Here is a 17,913-nt window from a genome sequence, read left to right as displayed (position 1 = left end):
TGTGTCCTGGCCAGCTATTAAGCCATGCAGCTATACCGGATCTCCTGATTCTCTGGCAAATCTGATAATCCGGCACCACCTAGGTCCAAAAGGTGCCAGATTATCAGAAATCTACTGTATTTTGCAGCCCAACAAGACTGCAAAAAGCATCTTCATACTATTGCAAAGGGGAGGTTCCTGGTGGAGCCTAGCACCCATTCTGGCCCTACTGGAGACATCCAAGAAATTTGACTTTATAGTGGTGGCATTTCTGTGTATGAAAAAAGCTGTTTGAGGTCCTATTTGGAAATGGTTGGCATGAATTTGTTTTATTTTTTTTCTCTCTGTCTCTGCATTCTGTGCATTTATACTATATCTATAGTTATCTATATTTATACTATATATATCCTGTGGTAACATCTTAAAGAGGGATAAGAAATTGTCCTTTTTTAATTCTCTAAAAAATTCCTAAAATAGATTTCTGTATTCTATCATACAGAGTATATGATGGTGTTGTGAAGTATCAAGGTTTTATTGGCACAAGATTCTGGCATTCATGGTTTTGTCGCTCATGAATAATCCAAACTTCCCAAACTTTTATCATTAACACTTCTTTGTTACTCCACCACATACTCCATATATACACTGACACAGACAAGTAGGCACACAAAGATTATATTGTTTACAATCCTCAAAGAATCCCCGAACTTGGATGTAATCCACCAAGACCATCCCAGCTGTATTAATTATTCAGAATTATCTGTGAATTTCTATGGAAATATTTTTACCTGTAAGTAGCATTCTGCAATCCTTGTTACATTAATTAGTTGCACATGCCACATGATAATACTACTTCTGTTTACTCATTAAATAAACTTACCTAATCAACTGGTTGGGGTTTTTTGGGGGGAGGGGGGAGGAGGGAAGGGAAGTATTCAGACATATACAAGTTTACACGTGCAGAGGTAATAATCACAAGATAGAAATATGATCAAATCAAAATTCATTTTTCCATTTGAACAAATATTTATAGTCAGTTTTTCCCTGCTATTCACCCAGATAATAATCTGCTGTTTTAGATTTTAATCGTGCATTTCCCTCTATACAGACATACTTATGTACTTGTGCACAAGTCTAATGAGAAGTATTTAGACTCCAATCCCACAAATATTCATGCACACTCAGCTTTGCTATAACTATCTATTGGTTTCATTGAGGGCTGGTCTACACTAGAAAGTTGTGTCAATCCAGATATATTACTTGGGAGTGTAAAAAATGCACATTTGTAGCAGAAGAAGTTCAGACAAACTAAGCCCTGATGTAGACTACTAGGAAAACAGAAAAATTCATCCATGAGCTTAGCTACCATCACTTCGGAAGGTGGATTTATTACAGTAATGAAAGGATTCTTTCTGTAGCCACAGTAAGCACCACAGCTCCAGCTGATGCATTTATAGTGTAGACATACCCTGGGACTGCTCATGATAATAAAATTAAGCACATTTGTGAATGGTTCCAAGATCCAGGGCTTTGTATGGGTTTTATCCCAACTTTGAATTATTTTGTAATGTGCTTTTAAGTTTCATAGTTCATATACTAAGAGAGTTGTTGGGATATGTACAAATTAATAGGGGACTGGGATAGTGGTAAGGGGTGCAGCCACAGCAGGCATTACCCTTTAAGCATATGTTTCCCCTTTGTCCTTGCCAATCTAGAAAGATAGTTGCACTGGACAGTGAACATAAAAACGGCCATACTGGATCAGACCAAAGGTCCATCTAGCCAAGTACCCTGTATACTGACAACAGTCAGTGCTAGATGCCCCAGAGGGAGGGAACACAACAGGTAATCTTCACGTCATCCCTCCTCTGTCATCCACCTCCAGAGAAAGAAAGGCTAGGGACACTATTCATACCCATCCTGGCTAATAGCCATTGATGGACCTAACCTCCATTAATCTATCTAGCTCTTTTTTTTAACCCTGTTAAAGTCCTAGCCTTCACCACATCCTCTGGCAAGGAGTTCCACAGGTTGACTATGCACTGAGTGAAGAAAAATTTCCTTTTGTTTCTTTTAAACCTGCTGCCTGTTAATTTCATTTGGTGATGCCTAGTTCTTATATTGTGGGAATAAGTAAATAACTTTTCCTTATTCACTTTTTCCATACCAGTCATGATTTTATAGACCTCTATCATATCCCCTCCCTTAGTGTCCTCTTTTCTAAGTTGAAAAGTCCAAGTCTTTTTAATCTCTCTTTATATGGGACCCATTCCAAACCTCTAATCATTTTTGTTGCCCTTCAGTGTCTTCTCAATTACTCTGTAAAAATATTTTCAGGGTCAGAGCTCTTTCCCCCTCCCTGTAAGATGCTGATTAAGATAGTATGTAATGCTGATTAAATTAAAAACTGGTAAGCAGGGGTATTCATTACCTGCTTATTAATATTCAGTGTTTGGGAGTTAACTTTGCTGAATAAAGGTTTATGGAAAGTAGTGACAGATGGATTAACATACTAAAATGGATAAAGGAGTGTAATTGGGGGCCAAATTATTGCCACTCGGAATGTTGTGTTGGGGGCCTGGGGTTAACATGCAGCAGCAATAAAGTAGACCATTTACCTCATCCGATCCTGGGTCACCTGTTTCTTCTCTTACAAGAGTGATACACTAATTATATATTGTATGGAAGGCAAAACAAAAACTATTTATAACTGACTCTCAGTAATTAATCTTATTATTTTAAAGCAGAGTATGACCCAAAGCTCACTATTTCATTTCCACATAATTTAATTGGCAAACGTATTTGCTAATCCAATCAAGGACACTTCAGGATTAAAAAAGCAATTATTTCAGTTTCCACAAACCCAACAATGTTTGCCAAAAGTATTGGTCATAATTTGAAGATGAGAAAAGCTTTATCTATGCCAAATTGCAAGCAAAATTACACCTAATGCAGACAAATCCTGTTTCAATATGGAAAAGGAAAAATTCTTCAGATTGAAATGCTCAAAATATTAAATTGTTCTGCATTTTTTGCTTAAGGAATAAATATCACTAATTTGCATTTTCATCCTTCTCGTTGTACCTTACAATAATGAAACCAAAGAAGCACCCTGAAAAGAAAATAAACCATTCTCTATTGCATGAATCTGCATTGCTTATCATGGGGAGGACTCTTAGGTCATGTCTACACTACGGAGAAGCTCGACCCTCCAGAAGTCAATCTTCTAGCATTTGACTTACCGAGTCTAGTGTATACCCCCGAATCAAATGCTTAGAACAGCCACCATTAGCATCTGGTACTCCTCAATCTGCAAGGACTAAGGGAAGCCAGACAGAATTTGTGCTCCTGTTTGCTTCCTGCAGGGTAGACTCTGCAGTAACTCATCTTAAAATAAGCCAAATCCAGCTATGTATTTTGAGAAGCTGGATGGCGTACTGTAAGCCGACCTGCCTTGTCTAGTGTAAACCTAGGCTTAGAGTGGGATTTTTAAAATTGATCATTGTTGCCCTAACTCTGCTGCCACTGAGATCAATGGTAAAGCTGCTACTGATGTCAACTGCAGAAGAATTAGGTAAATGTTGAGTGCTTTTGAAAATCTCATTTGTTTTTCAGATAGTAACCAGTAACAATTGAGTTTCTGCTCAGCAATCTCAGCAGAAAACACAATGCTTAAAGAAGCTCAAAGCATGAACTACCTTCTCACCTCAGAGAGCTGAAAGTTTCTATGCTTGGGCTTATCCTAAAAGTGAATGAGATTGGAAAATCTATGTGAAGTTGGTTGAATAACTGAATTCCTTAAGCATGCGAATAGTGGACAAATTCTTAAGCATCAAATTCCTTTCTGCAGGCAGCATCTCCCATAATTCTGTTATGTATGGACTTATGCCCTGCACTCTGAAGTTTCTTGAGAATAGGGTTTCCAGTTTTGATTGGACACATTTCTAGAGGTTCACTCACATAACATAATCTTTAATTGAAGATTAAACTTTACTACAGACTCCAGGACAAGTCTGGCAACCAGCAGAGTTATAGATTTTTCCTTCTGCAGTTGCATACCTGCCTGGGTAGCTGACAGATCTGGGCAAAGTGGGAAGGGGAGGCCAGCTTCGTGCTCCTGGATGGTGTGGGGCCTTAGTGGAAGAGGTGGGAGCAGCCAGCCCTCAGCGCCACACAGAGCATGCTGCGCTGTCCTACCAGTCCTTAAAGCCACCTGCAGCATGTCAATTTAAAGGACCCAGGACTTCCCCCAGCTCCTTTGGTGACAATTTAAAGGACCCAGGGCTCTGAGAGCCTCTTGAGCCAGAAGCCCTGGGCCCTTTATAACTGCTGGGCCCCAGGGCAGTTGTCCCTTTCCCCCCGTCTTGGCAGGCCTGATAGCTGCATAGAACTAACAAAAGTCATAAGTGAAATGAGTTTGGTTGTTCCTCAGTGAATGCCTCTATCTCAAACCCACTACAACTGGGTAGTCGGCACTCTTGTCAGGCTCAGTACTAAAACAGCAATAGCGTGACATGAAAGACTGAGTTTGAAGAATAAGGAACCATTTTGGCATTCACCAGTCTTATGAAAAATATACAAATAAAAGAGTCTGGAAATGAAGGCTAATTGAACTGCAAGGAATAGGCCTGCTGCTATTTTACAGATTATCAAAGGAAATTTATGTGGTTTCAACATTTCAACATTAGTGCTCAACATTTTACACAAACGATTATTAATGTGTTGTGGAAACAGGATGTAATGTACAGGGAGTAGCATTAAGACATCACATTTGTCCTTCTACATGTGAATAACAATCATCACTGAAGGCATCACTATCTATACGGGTCACTGCTCTCCAGCAGGAATAAATGATATCCTACTGTAACCACTTTTGTTATAAATTATACCCCTCAGAGATACATTCTATTAATAAGACAATTTGTTTCTCGAAACAGTTACTATATAAACTAATATTTTTTCAACTACTTTTAAATTATTTCTCAGAGGGTAGCCATGTTAGTCTGTAACTTTAAAAACAACGAGCAGTCCTGTGGCACCATAGGGTACATCTACACTTACTCCCTAGTTCGAACTAGGGATGCAAATGTAGGCGACCAAAATTGCTAATGAAGCGGGGATTTAAATATCCCGCGCTTCATTAGCATGATCTCGCCGGCGCGTTACTCCACTCAACAGCTATTTCAAAAGTGAAATGCACACCGGGACGCATTAGTTCGAACCAAACCCCTTAGCTCGAACTAACGTTACTCCAAGGAGTAACAACAATGAGGAGTAATGGTAGTTCGAACCAAGGGGTTTGGTTCGAACTAACACATCCCGGCACGCACTATCACTTTCGAAACAGCTGTTGAGTGGAGTAATGCGCCGGCAAGATCATGCTAATGAAGTGCGGGATATTTAAATCCCCGCTTCATTAGCATTTTCAGTCACCCACATTTGCATCCCTAGTTTGAACTAGGGTGTAAGTGTAGATGTACCCATAAAGAGTAACAAATATATTAGATCATGAGATTTCATGAGTAAAAGCCATTAGATGAAGTGGGTTTTACCCACGAAAGCTCATGATCTAATATATTTGATAGTCACTAAGATGACACAGCACTGCTCATTTTTTTAAAATTATTGTTACCCTCCAGTGAAGATAAAGACTATTAATTCAGCATTTTAGCCTAGAAAAAAAGATTCCAGAAATACTTTTATGTTTCTACCCACTTTATTTTACTATGTGTTCTAAATTAGGCCCCAGGAGCTAGTCCCTCCCAAAGGGTTCTCTTCTTCAAATGCCAAATCATTGTTATCTGTATAATTACTTAATTATATAAAGTGATTCTATTTATTCTTCTCACCCAATATACTCTCTACCATGCCAAATTCCCAGTCACCAATTATCTGACTGAAATAAAATTAATGTATTTTGCCACTTTCTTTTTCTATGAAACAACTCGATTACATCTTTAATCACAGCCAATGGTGGTGGTTTGCTACAGAGCCAAACAAAATTGCTCTTAGCTCCAGAACTATTGTGCTCAATAAGTTTTCAGATTTTTTTCCATGCACCTCCTGCGGAGTATGCCCCTCTGCATTCTGATCTATCGGCATTCCATCCCATTCCATCCCATCCCATACCATCCCATCTGCATATATTTTTATTCTTGTAATGTTTATCCTTGAAGCTATCTCCACACCAGTCATATCATACTTGGCACAAAACTTTAATATAATTTCCAATTAGAAGATTTACCTGGCATTGCTCACGTCCTTCAGGGCAGGGGGCTGGAGGTGTGAAGGTTGCAGGAGTCAGGGCAGCGGCTTGTGGGGGGCTTAGTGTAGGGGGATAGGAGGGTGAGGGGATGCAAGAATTGGGGTTGGGGTGAGAAGGGACTCAGAGCAGGGAGGGTATAGGAGTCAGGGAAGGCAGTTGGGAGGTATGGGGGTTCAGGGGTGGGGGCTAATACTGGCTGCTCCCCAGGGCCGGCCCAGGGCAGTAGGTGCCATGCAGCCCACCTGTTGCCTGATCCCTGTGGCCAGCCTTGCCCAGGCTGCTCCCCAAGGCTGGGACATTTGTTGCCCCACTGTGGTCATTCAGGAGTATAACTGTCCCTGCTATCACAGCCCTGCATTTGAATTCCAGGCCCATTGTCCTAGCACAATCAAACTTGGACTTGCTTTGAGTTAGGCTAAGAGGAAGCTTCATCTCAAATTTGGTGGTCCTAGCTCTTATTATTTAGGAAGCATTCTTGAACAAATGGACTCTCAGACAGACACACAAACTCTCTCAAATATATAGTAAATGTCATGGTCCTGATGGGGATATGTTTATGAAAAACTACAAGCAATTACATATGAGGCAAATAAATATTGAAAGAGTCTGGGGGTTAAAAGTGAAGCAATTAGGCACATGTTTTAACTGGTAAAGGCTTATAGAAAAAGCTAGAGTTATTTAGAAATTTGTAAGCAAAGTATCACGTGAGAGAACAAAAGAAAAATATAGACACTCTCTCTTCACATGTCTGTAGTGAGACTGCACCTGGACTATTATATTAATTACTGGACTCCATACTACCCAAATTATACTGCCAAATTGGAGGAGGTCCAAAGAGAAGCAAACTCAAGAGAAATTTGCTCAGGAGGAAAGATAAAAAAAGCAAGTAAGTATTGCTTGGCTAACCAATTTCTAAGTGTAGCAGGTGGGTGAAATGCAGATGGGCTGAGCTCCCTTTCCACCTTCAGCAGAGTACAACATGCTGAGTCAGTGTCTAAACTCATTCCTCCCTCAATCCCTGTCAGCTTCCTAGATTTATTAATAACTAAAAATAATACAGCTGAAATCTAGGCAAAAGCTTCCTTCCAGAATGTGGTTGTCCCTAGCGTTTCCTGCAGATTTCCTCTGTCTTAGTTCCTTCTTGCTTCAGAAAATTTCCCATTCTCTTGCATCCAAGTTCAATTTAATGAGCCACAGTGGCTTAGCAGGAATCATTAAGTATTTACCAGAAGATTTTAGAAACCTGTTATAAGGATGCTTAAAAGCAAAATCCTGTCACCCTAATAAAGGGGCCACAATAACAGTTTACACATCAAGGAAGTGTGTTAGCTCCATAAGGAAGTAGAATTATTTAGTATTGTATTCCTTGACTTTGAAGGTCAGATGGGACCACTCTGATATATTGATGTAGCTATAAGAAATGGAATGGAAAGAAACATTTCCAGGAAAAGCTTCCCCAATACTCTAAAATGTTTTCCAAGTAAGCGAATGAAGCTTTTTCACTTGGGACTATAAATTTAGACTGGATAAAGCATTAGAAATTATATTGCAGTGCTGAGTTCTGTATTTGCAGGAAAATAAACTATAACTCTATCCGTATGAAAGGTATCTGGAATAGTCTCATGTTGAGACTTACAAGTGTGAAGTGTATCACATAGAAAAATCAATCTTCAGCATCAGATCAGTAGATGCCATACATCAACTTACTTCCAATTTCAGTCAATGAAGTTGTTGATCTGGCCCAAAAATTTGAACAACCAAACAAGACAGAGAGATTCATGGTTAATAGCTTCTGAGAGTACTTTTTTTTATTTCTACTGGACAAGCTTCCTTCTAAATAGCACATGTAAGTATGTGAGCATTCCTCTTCAGTGTCACTATTCTGCACTTAAGCATTTTGTGGGAGAGAGGAGTTAGCACATGCTATGTTCCCACAAACCTACAGAAAATGCAGAGCAGAAGTAAGATTCTTAGCTATTAATAATTCCTCATCAGTAACCATTTTGCTGTTCTTTCTGTAAAAACAGTAAATTTTTTATAGAAAAGCTAAATCCTAAAAGGACACTTTGAATGTCTGCAGACATTCACAGAGCAATCCAAAATAAGCCCAGCATTTCTATATTACTCATATTGTACAGGTGTTCATTTATAATTTCTTAAAAGTGTACTTTGAATCATTGCCTATCACCCAAGATGCATAAGGGAATATATAGCCTAAAAAGATACTGACACTGAACATTGCAACATAGATCTAATATGCATTATGTCCTGAAACTCGTGATCAGAATACTGTGGATGTTAGAGTCAAAGGAGATAGTTTGCATAAAATCCCCCATAGCAGCAACATGTTCACAGACTTGTCAGCATAGTGAGGCAGTTTGACTACAGATACACCTGGAGAGGGAGGAGCCCCCTCACTGGACCTTGGTGAGCAGAGCCAAGAACGCAGAACAACCCTCCCATTGAAAGTCAGTGGGTGGGCCAGAGAAACCAGATGTCTCCTGCAAACTCCCAAGCTGGGTGGCTACTCCAGTCCCTGAGGGATCTGAAGACTGGCCAGAACCACCAGGGCCATTTACAGACCTGAGCACGGAGGAGCTGAAAGCACTGACAATGGCCTTCTTCCCCACTGATTAGGGCAACCCTCTACAGAGCCAGGTAAATCCTGAAGAAGGGTTAGGAAGTCACCCCTGACTGGCTTCGACCATCCTGACAACCAAGTCATCATGTTGCATTCAGGATCCCGACTGACCCAGGGGCAGATCGCTCTGCCACTGAAAGGGCCCTGGCCCACAGTGGAGTGGCCTGTGTCCTCCCCGCTACCCCAATCCTGGGATGGCTGTCTCCCAACATCCCACTGATTGCCCATGTCAGGCAGCCCCCAGACACATAATGAGGTGGACTGACTGCCCACAGACCCAGAGCGGGAGGGGCAACTCTCCCCACTGGACTACAGCCAGGAATGTAAAGTTATCTCACCAGTATTATCAATGATTTCACTCCAGATTCTCCAACAGGGTTTACATGCACACTTACATGCACACTTTCCAGCACAAGGGAAATCAACAGGGATGGGGGAGATAAAAGGGAAAAAAAAACAATGCAAAAAAAGGGGGGGGGAATTTTGGGAAGAAGTTTCCTGTACTCTCTGCTCAAAAGTTAAGTGGTAATAAAATAAACAATTCTGGTATTCTGGCTAACTCAACTGAAATTTCACCCATGACTGGGCTTGATTTTTAGTCCTTCATGTCCCAATTCCCATTAATCTCTTCCTATTAGCACCTTAAAAACAGGAGGAGCTTGAGTATATATTAAATGCAGTAAGTGCTAGTTTTAGTTCCTTGAACACTTTCTGACTACCTTAAATTAAATACAGAGTAGCTCAAATTGTTAAATACTTCTTTTACTGGTAACTCCTTACATTTTTAGTCACCACCTACCTAGGTAACTCATTCCAGTCATAAATCACGTCCCTCAACCCCTTGACGCTTTTTGTTGCCTCTGCTAGACACACTCCAATTTTTCCACATCCTTTCTACAGTGGGGAGAGAGGGGCTCCAAACTGACCACATTACTCCAGATGTGACCTCACCAATGCCAAATAGAAGGAAATAATCACTTCCCTTGATCTGATGGTAACATTCCTAATCATGCAGCCCAATATGCCATAAGCCTCCTTAGCAACAAGGGTACACTGTTGACTCAGATCCAGCTTCTTAGCCACTGTAATCCCCGAAGTCCATTGGTCCCCAGCTTGTAGTAGTGCTTGGGATTTTGTTTTAAAAATGGATTTCTGGAGGACCTGCTCTATGATCTTTCCAGAGGCTGACGTGAGGTTGACTGGTCTGTAAGTCCCTGGACTCTTCTTCGCTTTTTTAAAGATGGGCACTAAATTGCCTTTTTCCAATCATCAGGGACCCACCCTCGATCACCAAGAGTTCTCAAAGATAAATGGCTAATGGCTCTGCAATCACATCAGCCAACTCCCTCAGTACTCTTGGATGCATTAGATCTAGCCCCATAATCTTGTGCGTGTACAATTTTTCTAAATAGTTCGCAACCTGTTCTTGCTTAGACTAAGGAGAATCTTACTCCATAAATACTCCATCAGTTTGTCCCACTTAAGTGAATAGGATTAAGTTGCTATTCAGTATGGCCCAGTGATATAAGGGATATTCATTACTTAATACAAATAGAAATAGAAATGAAATAGTAATTCTGAAATATGTTTAACAAACTACTGAAAACCTTGTTTTAATATTAGAAGAGTTTGAGACAAAAATATTAAGGATGGTCCAATATGAAATTAGAAGACTTTGCTTGAACAGTAGCCTACATGGTCCTCCTTCATCTTGCTCCATGTTTAATACACTTTTCTACTTTATGTATTTTCAAAGTAAAAAAAAAAACAACTTTCAACTCCCAGTTTGTTTATTATTCCCTACAACTGATATAGGGCAGTAAATCTATTTTATTCCCTTTTCCCCAGATTTTCTTTTCAGAGGTACTCTATGGCCAGCAGTTCCAGTGGATCTTTACTACACACAAAAAAGTGTACTAGTACATTTTTCCCTTAAATACCTCTAACTTGTTATTACATTCTTTAACTCAAACATTTTCATCCTCTTAACTATATTTTAATATAGATTATCTCAATGATCTTTTTCTTCCATTCATCATTACCTCCTTCCTCATTCAAGATGGCATAACATTCTTAAGGTAACTACAGCAATCAATTACTTGGAAAAGTACTTTAAAAGTATTTGAGCCAGACATCCTTTGCTGGTGTAAATCAGTGTTACTCCAATGACTTCAGAGCAGCTACAGCAACCCTGATTGACACCAGTTTAAGGGCCATCCCTCTACTTTTTTTTTTTTTTTAATATAACACAAGCTGGAAATGAATTAAAGAAACCACCATCACGTGACCAGCAAATGATCCACATTTGAGAACTACTGGTCTCTAATGCCTCACTCATTTGTGTTTTTATCATCCCTAGAAGTGAATGCTGAGGGACTCATGCATCATTGCATCAGTTTTACATTAGTGAAACTCCACCGAGTTCAATGGAATTAAACTGTCTTTAGGCAAAATCTTCAAGGCAGCACCCAGGTATCAATCTTCCTTTTAAAATTAACAAACCAAACTCTCATCTCCAACTGAAGTCAGGTGCATTTTCTGAAATTGTATCTTCAGATTATCTATTCCTTGAGGAGTTCTACTTCCATCTGAATTGTATAGATTTGACAGCTCTCTAGGTCCTTGTTTGTGATGGTTGGCTAATCCCAGCAATAAAGACATAATTTGTTTCACTGTAGTAGGTCCATGTACTGCTTATCAATTCTCTTCTAACATCTTTAAAAGTTAACTGAGTCTATTATTTAATATATTTTATATCAGAATTCTGGATACATTTTTTGAGGAGGAAATCAGACATTTAAAATAACAAGTCTAATATTGTACCTGAAAAATTCCATGAAAGAGAAGCCATAGCCATGCTGTTCTGCAATTCCTGCACAAACAACATTTGCAGATGCTCCGATCAATGTCCCATTACCTGTAATTAAAAAAATGTCCGTTTATATTTGTAGAGTAAGAAGCAAAGGACTTTTGCCAATCAGTTAGTCTAGGTTGAACACTTTAGACCTGCTAGTTGGAAAAGAAAAAAATAAATTATTTTGCATAAATCTGAAAGGAAGTATCTCAACAATATCTCTCAGCCTATAAAGAGCTTAATGCTTTCATAGATAAGCTTCAAACTATCTTCAGATTTCCAGCAAACAAAGTGAAAGGGAAGAAAGCATAACACTATGTAGTCATAGTGACACCAATGACCTGTATTCAGATAAACTTTCTGCTTGTTGTTTTTATAAACAGAGAGATGCTAGCAAGTTAAAATGAAGACAAAGAGGAGGAAACACAGGAAAGGAAGCACTTTTCTGGAACAATATGTTGAGCTATTGATTGAAAGTACTAAGACAATGGATGAATTTCTTCTATATATACACATGAGATTGGCAAATTAATCTCTTACATTTTCATTTCCCTCTTTCATTTCTGGCTTTAGAATTCCAACTCTACAGTGGTTGCATGAAAGTGAAAAATAAGGTAAGCTGTTCATCCATTGTTCATTCATTCATTCATTGTTAAGGCCATGATTCTGGAAAGGAAACCATATGGGGAGTACCACCTTCCCACCAGGAGTTCCACAGTTGTCACTGGGGTAGCATGTAGGTGCACGCACATACTCACACAGATCCTTTCAGAGTATCAGGGCCAGAGTTACACTGCCATGAACTATTCTACTTGTGGCATTATGACTAATTTGCTGCATTTCCTCTCTCTCCACAAAGTCATACATACACTCCTTAAAGGTAGAGAGCAAAGCTGAATGACAGTGCAGCAGGACAAAAAAAATGATATCAAATCTTTGGAAGTGTATTCCCACCCCAAACAGTATCAGTCATTTGAGGACATCCATTGACTTCACAGTTAGTTTCTTCACTTCATCTCTGTCTCTCAGTGCGTTAAGAAATGTTTATTTAGAAATATTAAATCAAACTTGTGTCTTACATGTACACTAGGACAAAATGTCACAAGAAGGGCAAGACACAGGAAATAGATCCAAACACAAATAGAGTGCAAAGGAATCAGGCAAGGAAGATTAAAGAATTTTTAATTCCAAAACAAGTCAAACTAATAGCCAGTCAATTGTCTTCAAACATGCTCCAAAAGATTGTTGCTTTGATGGCAGCACATTTCTTTGCCAAAATACACTCCCAAAAGGAGACAACAGAAACAATGCTACTGTAACATGAAGAATCTGTATCTTCTTTTAGATTAAGCAAACAGAGTTGACAATATCTTTGCATCTCACAGATGTATCAAAGTATTATAGGGATCTCCGAATAACAGAGGAGTTTATATACTGCAAAGAAGCTGCAATAATGCCTGAACATAATGAGCCATCTTTAAAAAAAAAGTTTCTGCCTTTGCAATTAATTTATTTCCCAAGATGGGTTTGAGATGGAAGGGACAATTTCAAATGTTCTTGAAAGTATCAAGGATTTTTATTTGTTTGGTTTGGGATTGGTTTGTTTGCTTGTTTGTTTGTTGTGTTCATGTGATTTAATTAGATTTTTGTCTTAGATGGCTTCAGGGATTAAACTGAAATCCACAATAAAAACAATCTTTTGTTTCCTCTCTTTTTTAATTTCTATCTTTATAGTAGGTGAGGTATTTGGTAGTAAAAAAAACAATTTTACAACCAAAGAATCATAAAAAATGTAGGATAAAGCAAATGTACATGAAAACCTATACACAGGTCCAGTACATTCAGGTATGTTTTGGTAAACAAGGATCAAGTATTTTCCAGGAATCCATAAAATCCCTGCATGACTACTAAAGAAGAGTGAGGGCTAAATGGTATAGTACAAACTTTTACTTTTTTTCTTCTATTTATTTGCTTAATCTCAATATTATACAAAGGACAACAAAAATTATTAGGGGTTTGGAATGGGTGCCATATGAAGAGAGATTAAAAAGACTAGGACTTTTCAACTTAGAAAAAATGAGATTAAGGGGGGATATAATAGAGGTCTATAAAATTATGACTGGTGTTGGAAAAATGAATAAGGAAAAGTTATTTACTTGTTCCCATAAGAACTCGGGGTCACCAAATAAAATAAATAGGCAGCAGGTTTAAAAGAAACTAATGGAAATTTTTCTTCATGCAGCACACAATCAATCTGTGGAACTCCTTTCCAGAGCATGTTGTGAAGATCAGGATTTCAACAGGGTTCAAAAAAGAACTAGATAAATTCATGGAGGTTAGGTCCATTGATGGCTACTATCCAGGCTGGGTCGGAATGGTGTCTCTAGCCTATTTTGTTGCAGGCTGGGAATGGTTGACAGGAAAGGGATTACTTGATGATTACCTGTTTCTGCTCACTCCTTCTGGGGCATTGGCCACTATTGGAAGATAGGATATTGTGCTAGATGGACCTTTGATCTGAACAAGTATGGCCACTCTTATGTTTTTATGTTAAAGATATCATGTCAAAGAGCAACAATGCAATAGCCACTGTTCTTATTGTTCTCATGAGATAATGATATCTATCACAATCTGCTTGTAATTAATGTAGGGACAATGGTGGTGTAAAAAAAGCTTAATTAACATGTGATAAATATAATATTTTTCATAGAAAAAGGAGGCAGGAGACACTTGATATAGAGTTAATTAGGCCATAACCTTAATATTAGATGTCTGGGATCTCCTGGCACATAAAAGTGTAGAGTGTAGGCAACCTCCATGGTTATTCAGATAACTAGCTGGGATTTCCATGAGCCACCTTTTACTTTCCATGCAGGTCCATACACCTGCCGTCATCAGAAAGTTAAGGTGTGCTATAAGAAAAAGAGTTGACTCCCTGCCATACCAACCAAAGGAGCCCCAACCTTCACCCCATTCCATTCCTTTAACCAACACCTCCTTTTTTAATCCCTTTAACAGGCCATTTATCTGGTCACTGGGGCCTGGTCTAAACTACATGGGAAGGTAGAAAACAGACACACAACTCCAGCTACGTAAATTGTCTTTTGACTTTGATTTAGCAGGTCTATACCACACATTGTAATATTATACAAAGGTCTATACTATACCCACTAAACTGACCGCAGCAGCAGCAATTTTCCATGTAGTGTAGATGTGCCCTGGCTGCCTTCCCTATAGATTATCTGCACTGAACATCCACCACAAGCAGGTGCCAGCAGTTTGGTTGGCTGCCTCTTGCTGTCTGGAGAATGGGCTTCTACTGCCAGGGCTTGTACCTTTTTAAACCTTTCGCCTTTACATTCCCAGGTGAGAAGTCAACATCGCCAAGCTTATCTCCACCCACTTTTTTGTAGCAGTTTCTCATGACCTCTCACCACCCCATCTATAAAAAACTTTATCTTCCTCAAGCAAGCCTGAACAATGTTTCCTTTTCTACTCAATTCAGGGGAAGTGCAGGCAATTAAATGATATGTGAGTACTTTGAGGCAGGGATTAGAATTGTTTGTATATTACCTAGCAAAACAAGGTGTCTATTCTTGATTGGAAAACTTGTGCATCAGTGTACTTAATAAATAGTTCCTCTTAATTTTTATGCTAAAATATTGCCACAAATTTCCTTCCAAACATTCTCAGATGGAACAATTTAAAACATACAACAGCTACAATAAATAGGCCAGAAATTTAGGTTTCTAAAAATTCAAAGTTATTGTAAAAACATTCAAGCTGGGATTTATCCATAACACTAAGAGACAAAAGGTGTTTATAAAATAGCTGACTTGGAAAAACTCAGACTTCAGTAAAGCAAATACATCTGTCATTCTGTTGCTCAAAAGCCTTTCTGAGATTCTAGCCAAAGGCCAACCATAAAATCATATAACTGAAGTCAATGTGGAAGCCAATGGACCCAGCACAATCTGAATTAAGGTTAGAACATGAAAAAGATTTAGTGGCAATGATGGAAAATCTTCTGCAGTCAATGGATAGTACTGTACGTGGAAATTCATTTACATCCTCTTGGGTCTGCTCACTGTATTTGACCTTGTCAAACATGGGATAACTAATGTCCCATTTGAGAGCAGTGGCAGCAGAAATAATGTGTTAAATGACTTAAGAACTTCCTGGAAGATCTTACCCCAAAAAACAATGAAGGGAAACTGTACCTTCACTACTAGACCTCTCACTTGCAAAGTCCCACAAAGATCAGTTCTGTTACTGGCCCTATCCAACATCTGTACACATGCATTAGTTGATCTGGCTACATGGCATGGATTTAAGTGCCAACAATATTCAGATGACTCACAGCTCTATATCTTTGTAACCACATATGACTATATCACTCACACCAAGATGGCTGAGTTACTGGATGAGAGTAGCTCACAGACTGCATTATGCCAAGGAAAGAAGAAAGAACTTTGATGTATTTGCATAGTGCAGTCTCCACTAATTGAAGGTGACAACTGAAAAATTGGTTGATTTGGCCTGTAGTTTAGGAACACTCCTGAATTCCTCATTGTCACTAAACTGTGACCCAGCAGCATCTGCAAGTAAAGCTTTTGCCATCTGTTGGCTAGGAGATTCCATCCAATCCTCCTGGACCTGATCTCAGTTATAAATGTCTTTGACATCTCACATTTGGACTACAGGTGTGCCATATATCTTTCCCAGAGTGCATTACGTGCAGACTAAGGGCCTGATTCTGAAACACTCATGCACTTGCCACTAGTCTCACTACTTCCATGCAGCCACCTTCTATAAATAAGTATTTCACACTCAACCTTAATTGTTGGAGTTGGAGCAAAATCAGCAATCAAAATGTCTGCCATTCAAGAAAAAGTGTAGTTTTGTTGTTTTGCAAGCTTAAGGGGACACTAGGCAGGCTGCAGCAGATCCTTTGAGCACCTTTACTATCTCCTGCTGTGAACAAATCAGTAAGCATCTCTATCTCTCTAATGCAAACATCTATAACATCAAGACATAAAATCTGACACAACAAAAGACACATCTCTCAGAAAAGGCAGCTTACTGAAAAAGAAGTGGAATACTAACAAAGGGGATAATATCAATGGTCTACTCCCTGGTATTTTATTCATTTGTGCACCTGAAATGATGACATGTTCCACTGAAAGCCTTGTGTACCACCAATATTTTACACATTTTTCTTTGTCATAATTCTATGACTCAGAAGCTAAGACTTCTGCCAACTGACCTTAGAAAGCAGGACTTTCAATATGATCCTCAAATCAGCCATGGTTCAGGTTCCTTGTTTAAAATGCTTTTATAATTTTTGCTGGCCATGACCCTTTTATGATTGAAACATTGTGGTATTATACATATTATGCATGAATACTATCTTTAGCATAGTAGTAACATGATTCTAAAAATAATGCCTTTCCACGCTGGCAGTGAAACTGGGCTAGAACCCTGCTAGCACTGTAACTGTGACCATGATTCGACCACCATGTGGATAGGGCTTTTCTTGTTTTCTCTCTATATACTCATTTTTTCAGTATTCCAGCCAGCAGCACTGCCTATCAGTGACTTTCCAAAAAAAGGGGTTGCATCTAGGAAAAGTCTAGCTTAGCAGAGTGAGAAATCTGGAAAAAAAATTAGTGCTTTCTGCTGCAACAGAACTTAAAAGCATATGACTTTCTACTCTGCTCTGTCTAAAAGTCCACAGTACATTCAAGCTGAATGTACTTGCCAGCTGTAAACTGTCAATCAACTCAGTCTCTTATTTCACTGAGTCACCAGTACAAGACAGTGTGTTGAAATACTCACATAATCTGAAATATAGACAGTACAAGTTTCAAGTAAAGGGCATGCTGAATTCATGACAAATAAATGTGTTAAGTATATAAATACAGTTGCATAAACCTACACTTCTGTTTTAGGGCTCCAAAATGCCAGCTGTGTTGTCTTTCTCCAATTATTGATCTATCACTGATCTGCAAAATTTTCATGGCAAATAATTGCTTTCCACAAAGAGAAAATCATTAATACAAGTAAAGGCACTGCAGTCCTACTTTAATTTCACCCAAATAGCATCAAATTAGTGTTAGATTTTATGTAGATTCTTTACTAAATCAATTTAGAGCACACTTTTTATTTCGGAGC

General features: G+C 38.9%; 1 protein-coding gene across 1 annotated transcript in view; it reads right to left on the bottom strand.

Moving 5' to 3' along the window:
* The window catches only part of OCA2 (OCA2 melanosomal transmembrane protein), a 367,587-nt gene that overhangs the window by 50,234 nt on the left and 299,440 nt on the right, over positions 1–17,913 (bottom strand). The window contains exon 23 of the mRNA XM_006116097.5: positions 11,709–11,802. Coding sequence (XP_006116159.1) covers positions 11,709–11,802 — 94 coding nt within the window. The remainder of the gene's footprint in view (positions 1–11,708; positions 11,803–17,913) is intronic.

This window comes from Pelodiscus sinensis, chromosome 1 (assembly GCF_052426305.1).
Source record: "Pelodiscus sinensis isolate ZL-2025 chromosome 1, ASM5242630v1, whole genome shotgun sequence".
Lineage (NCBI taxonomy): Eukaryota > Metazoa > Chordata > Testudines > Trionychidae > Pelodiscus > Pelodiscus sinensis.
Note: the sequence above shows the minus strand (reverse complement) of the source record. Positions and strands in the feature narration are given on the sequence as shown.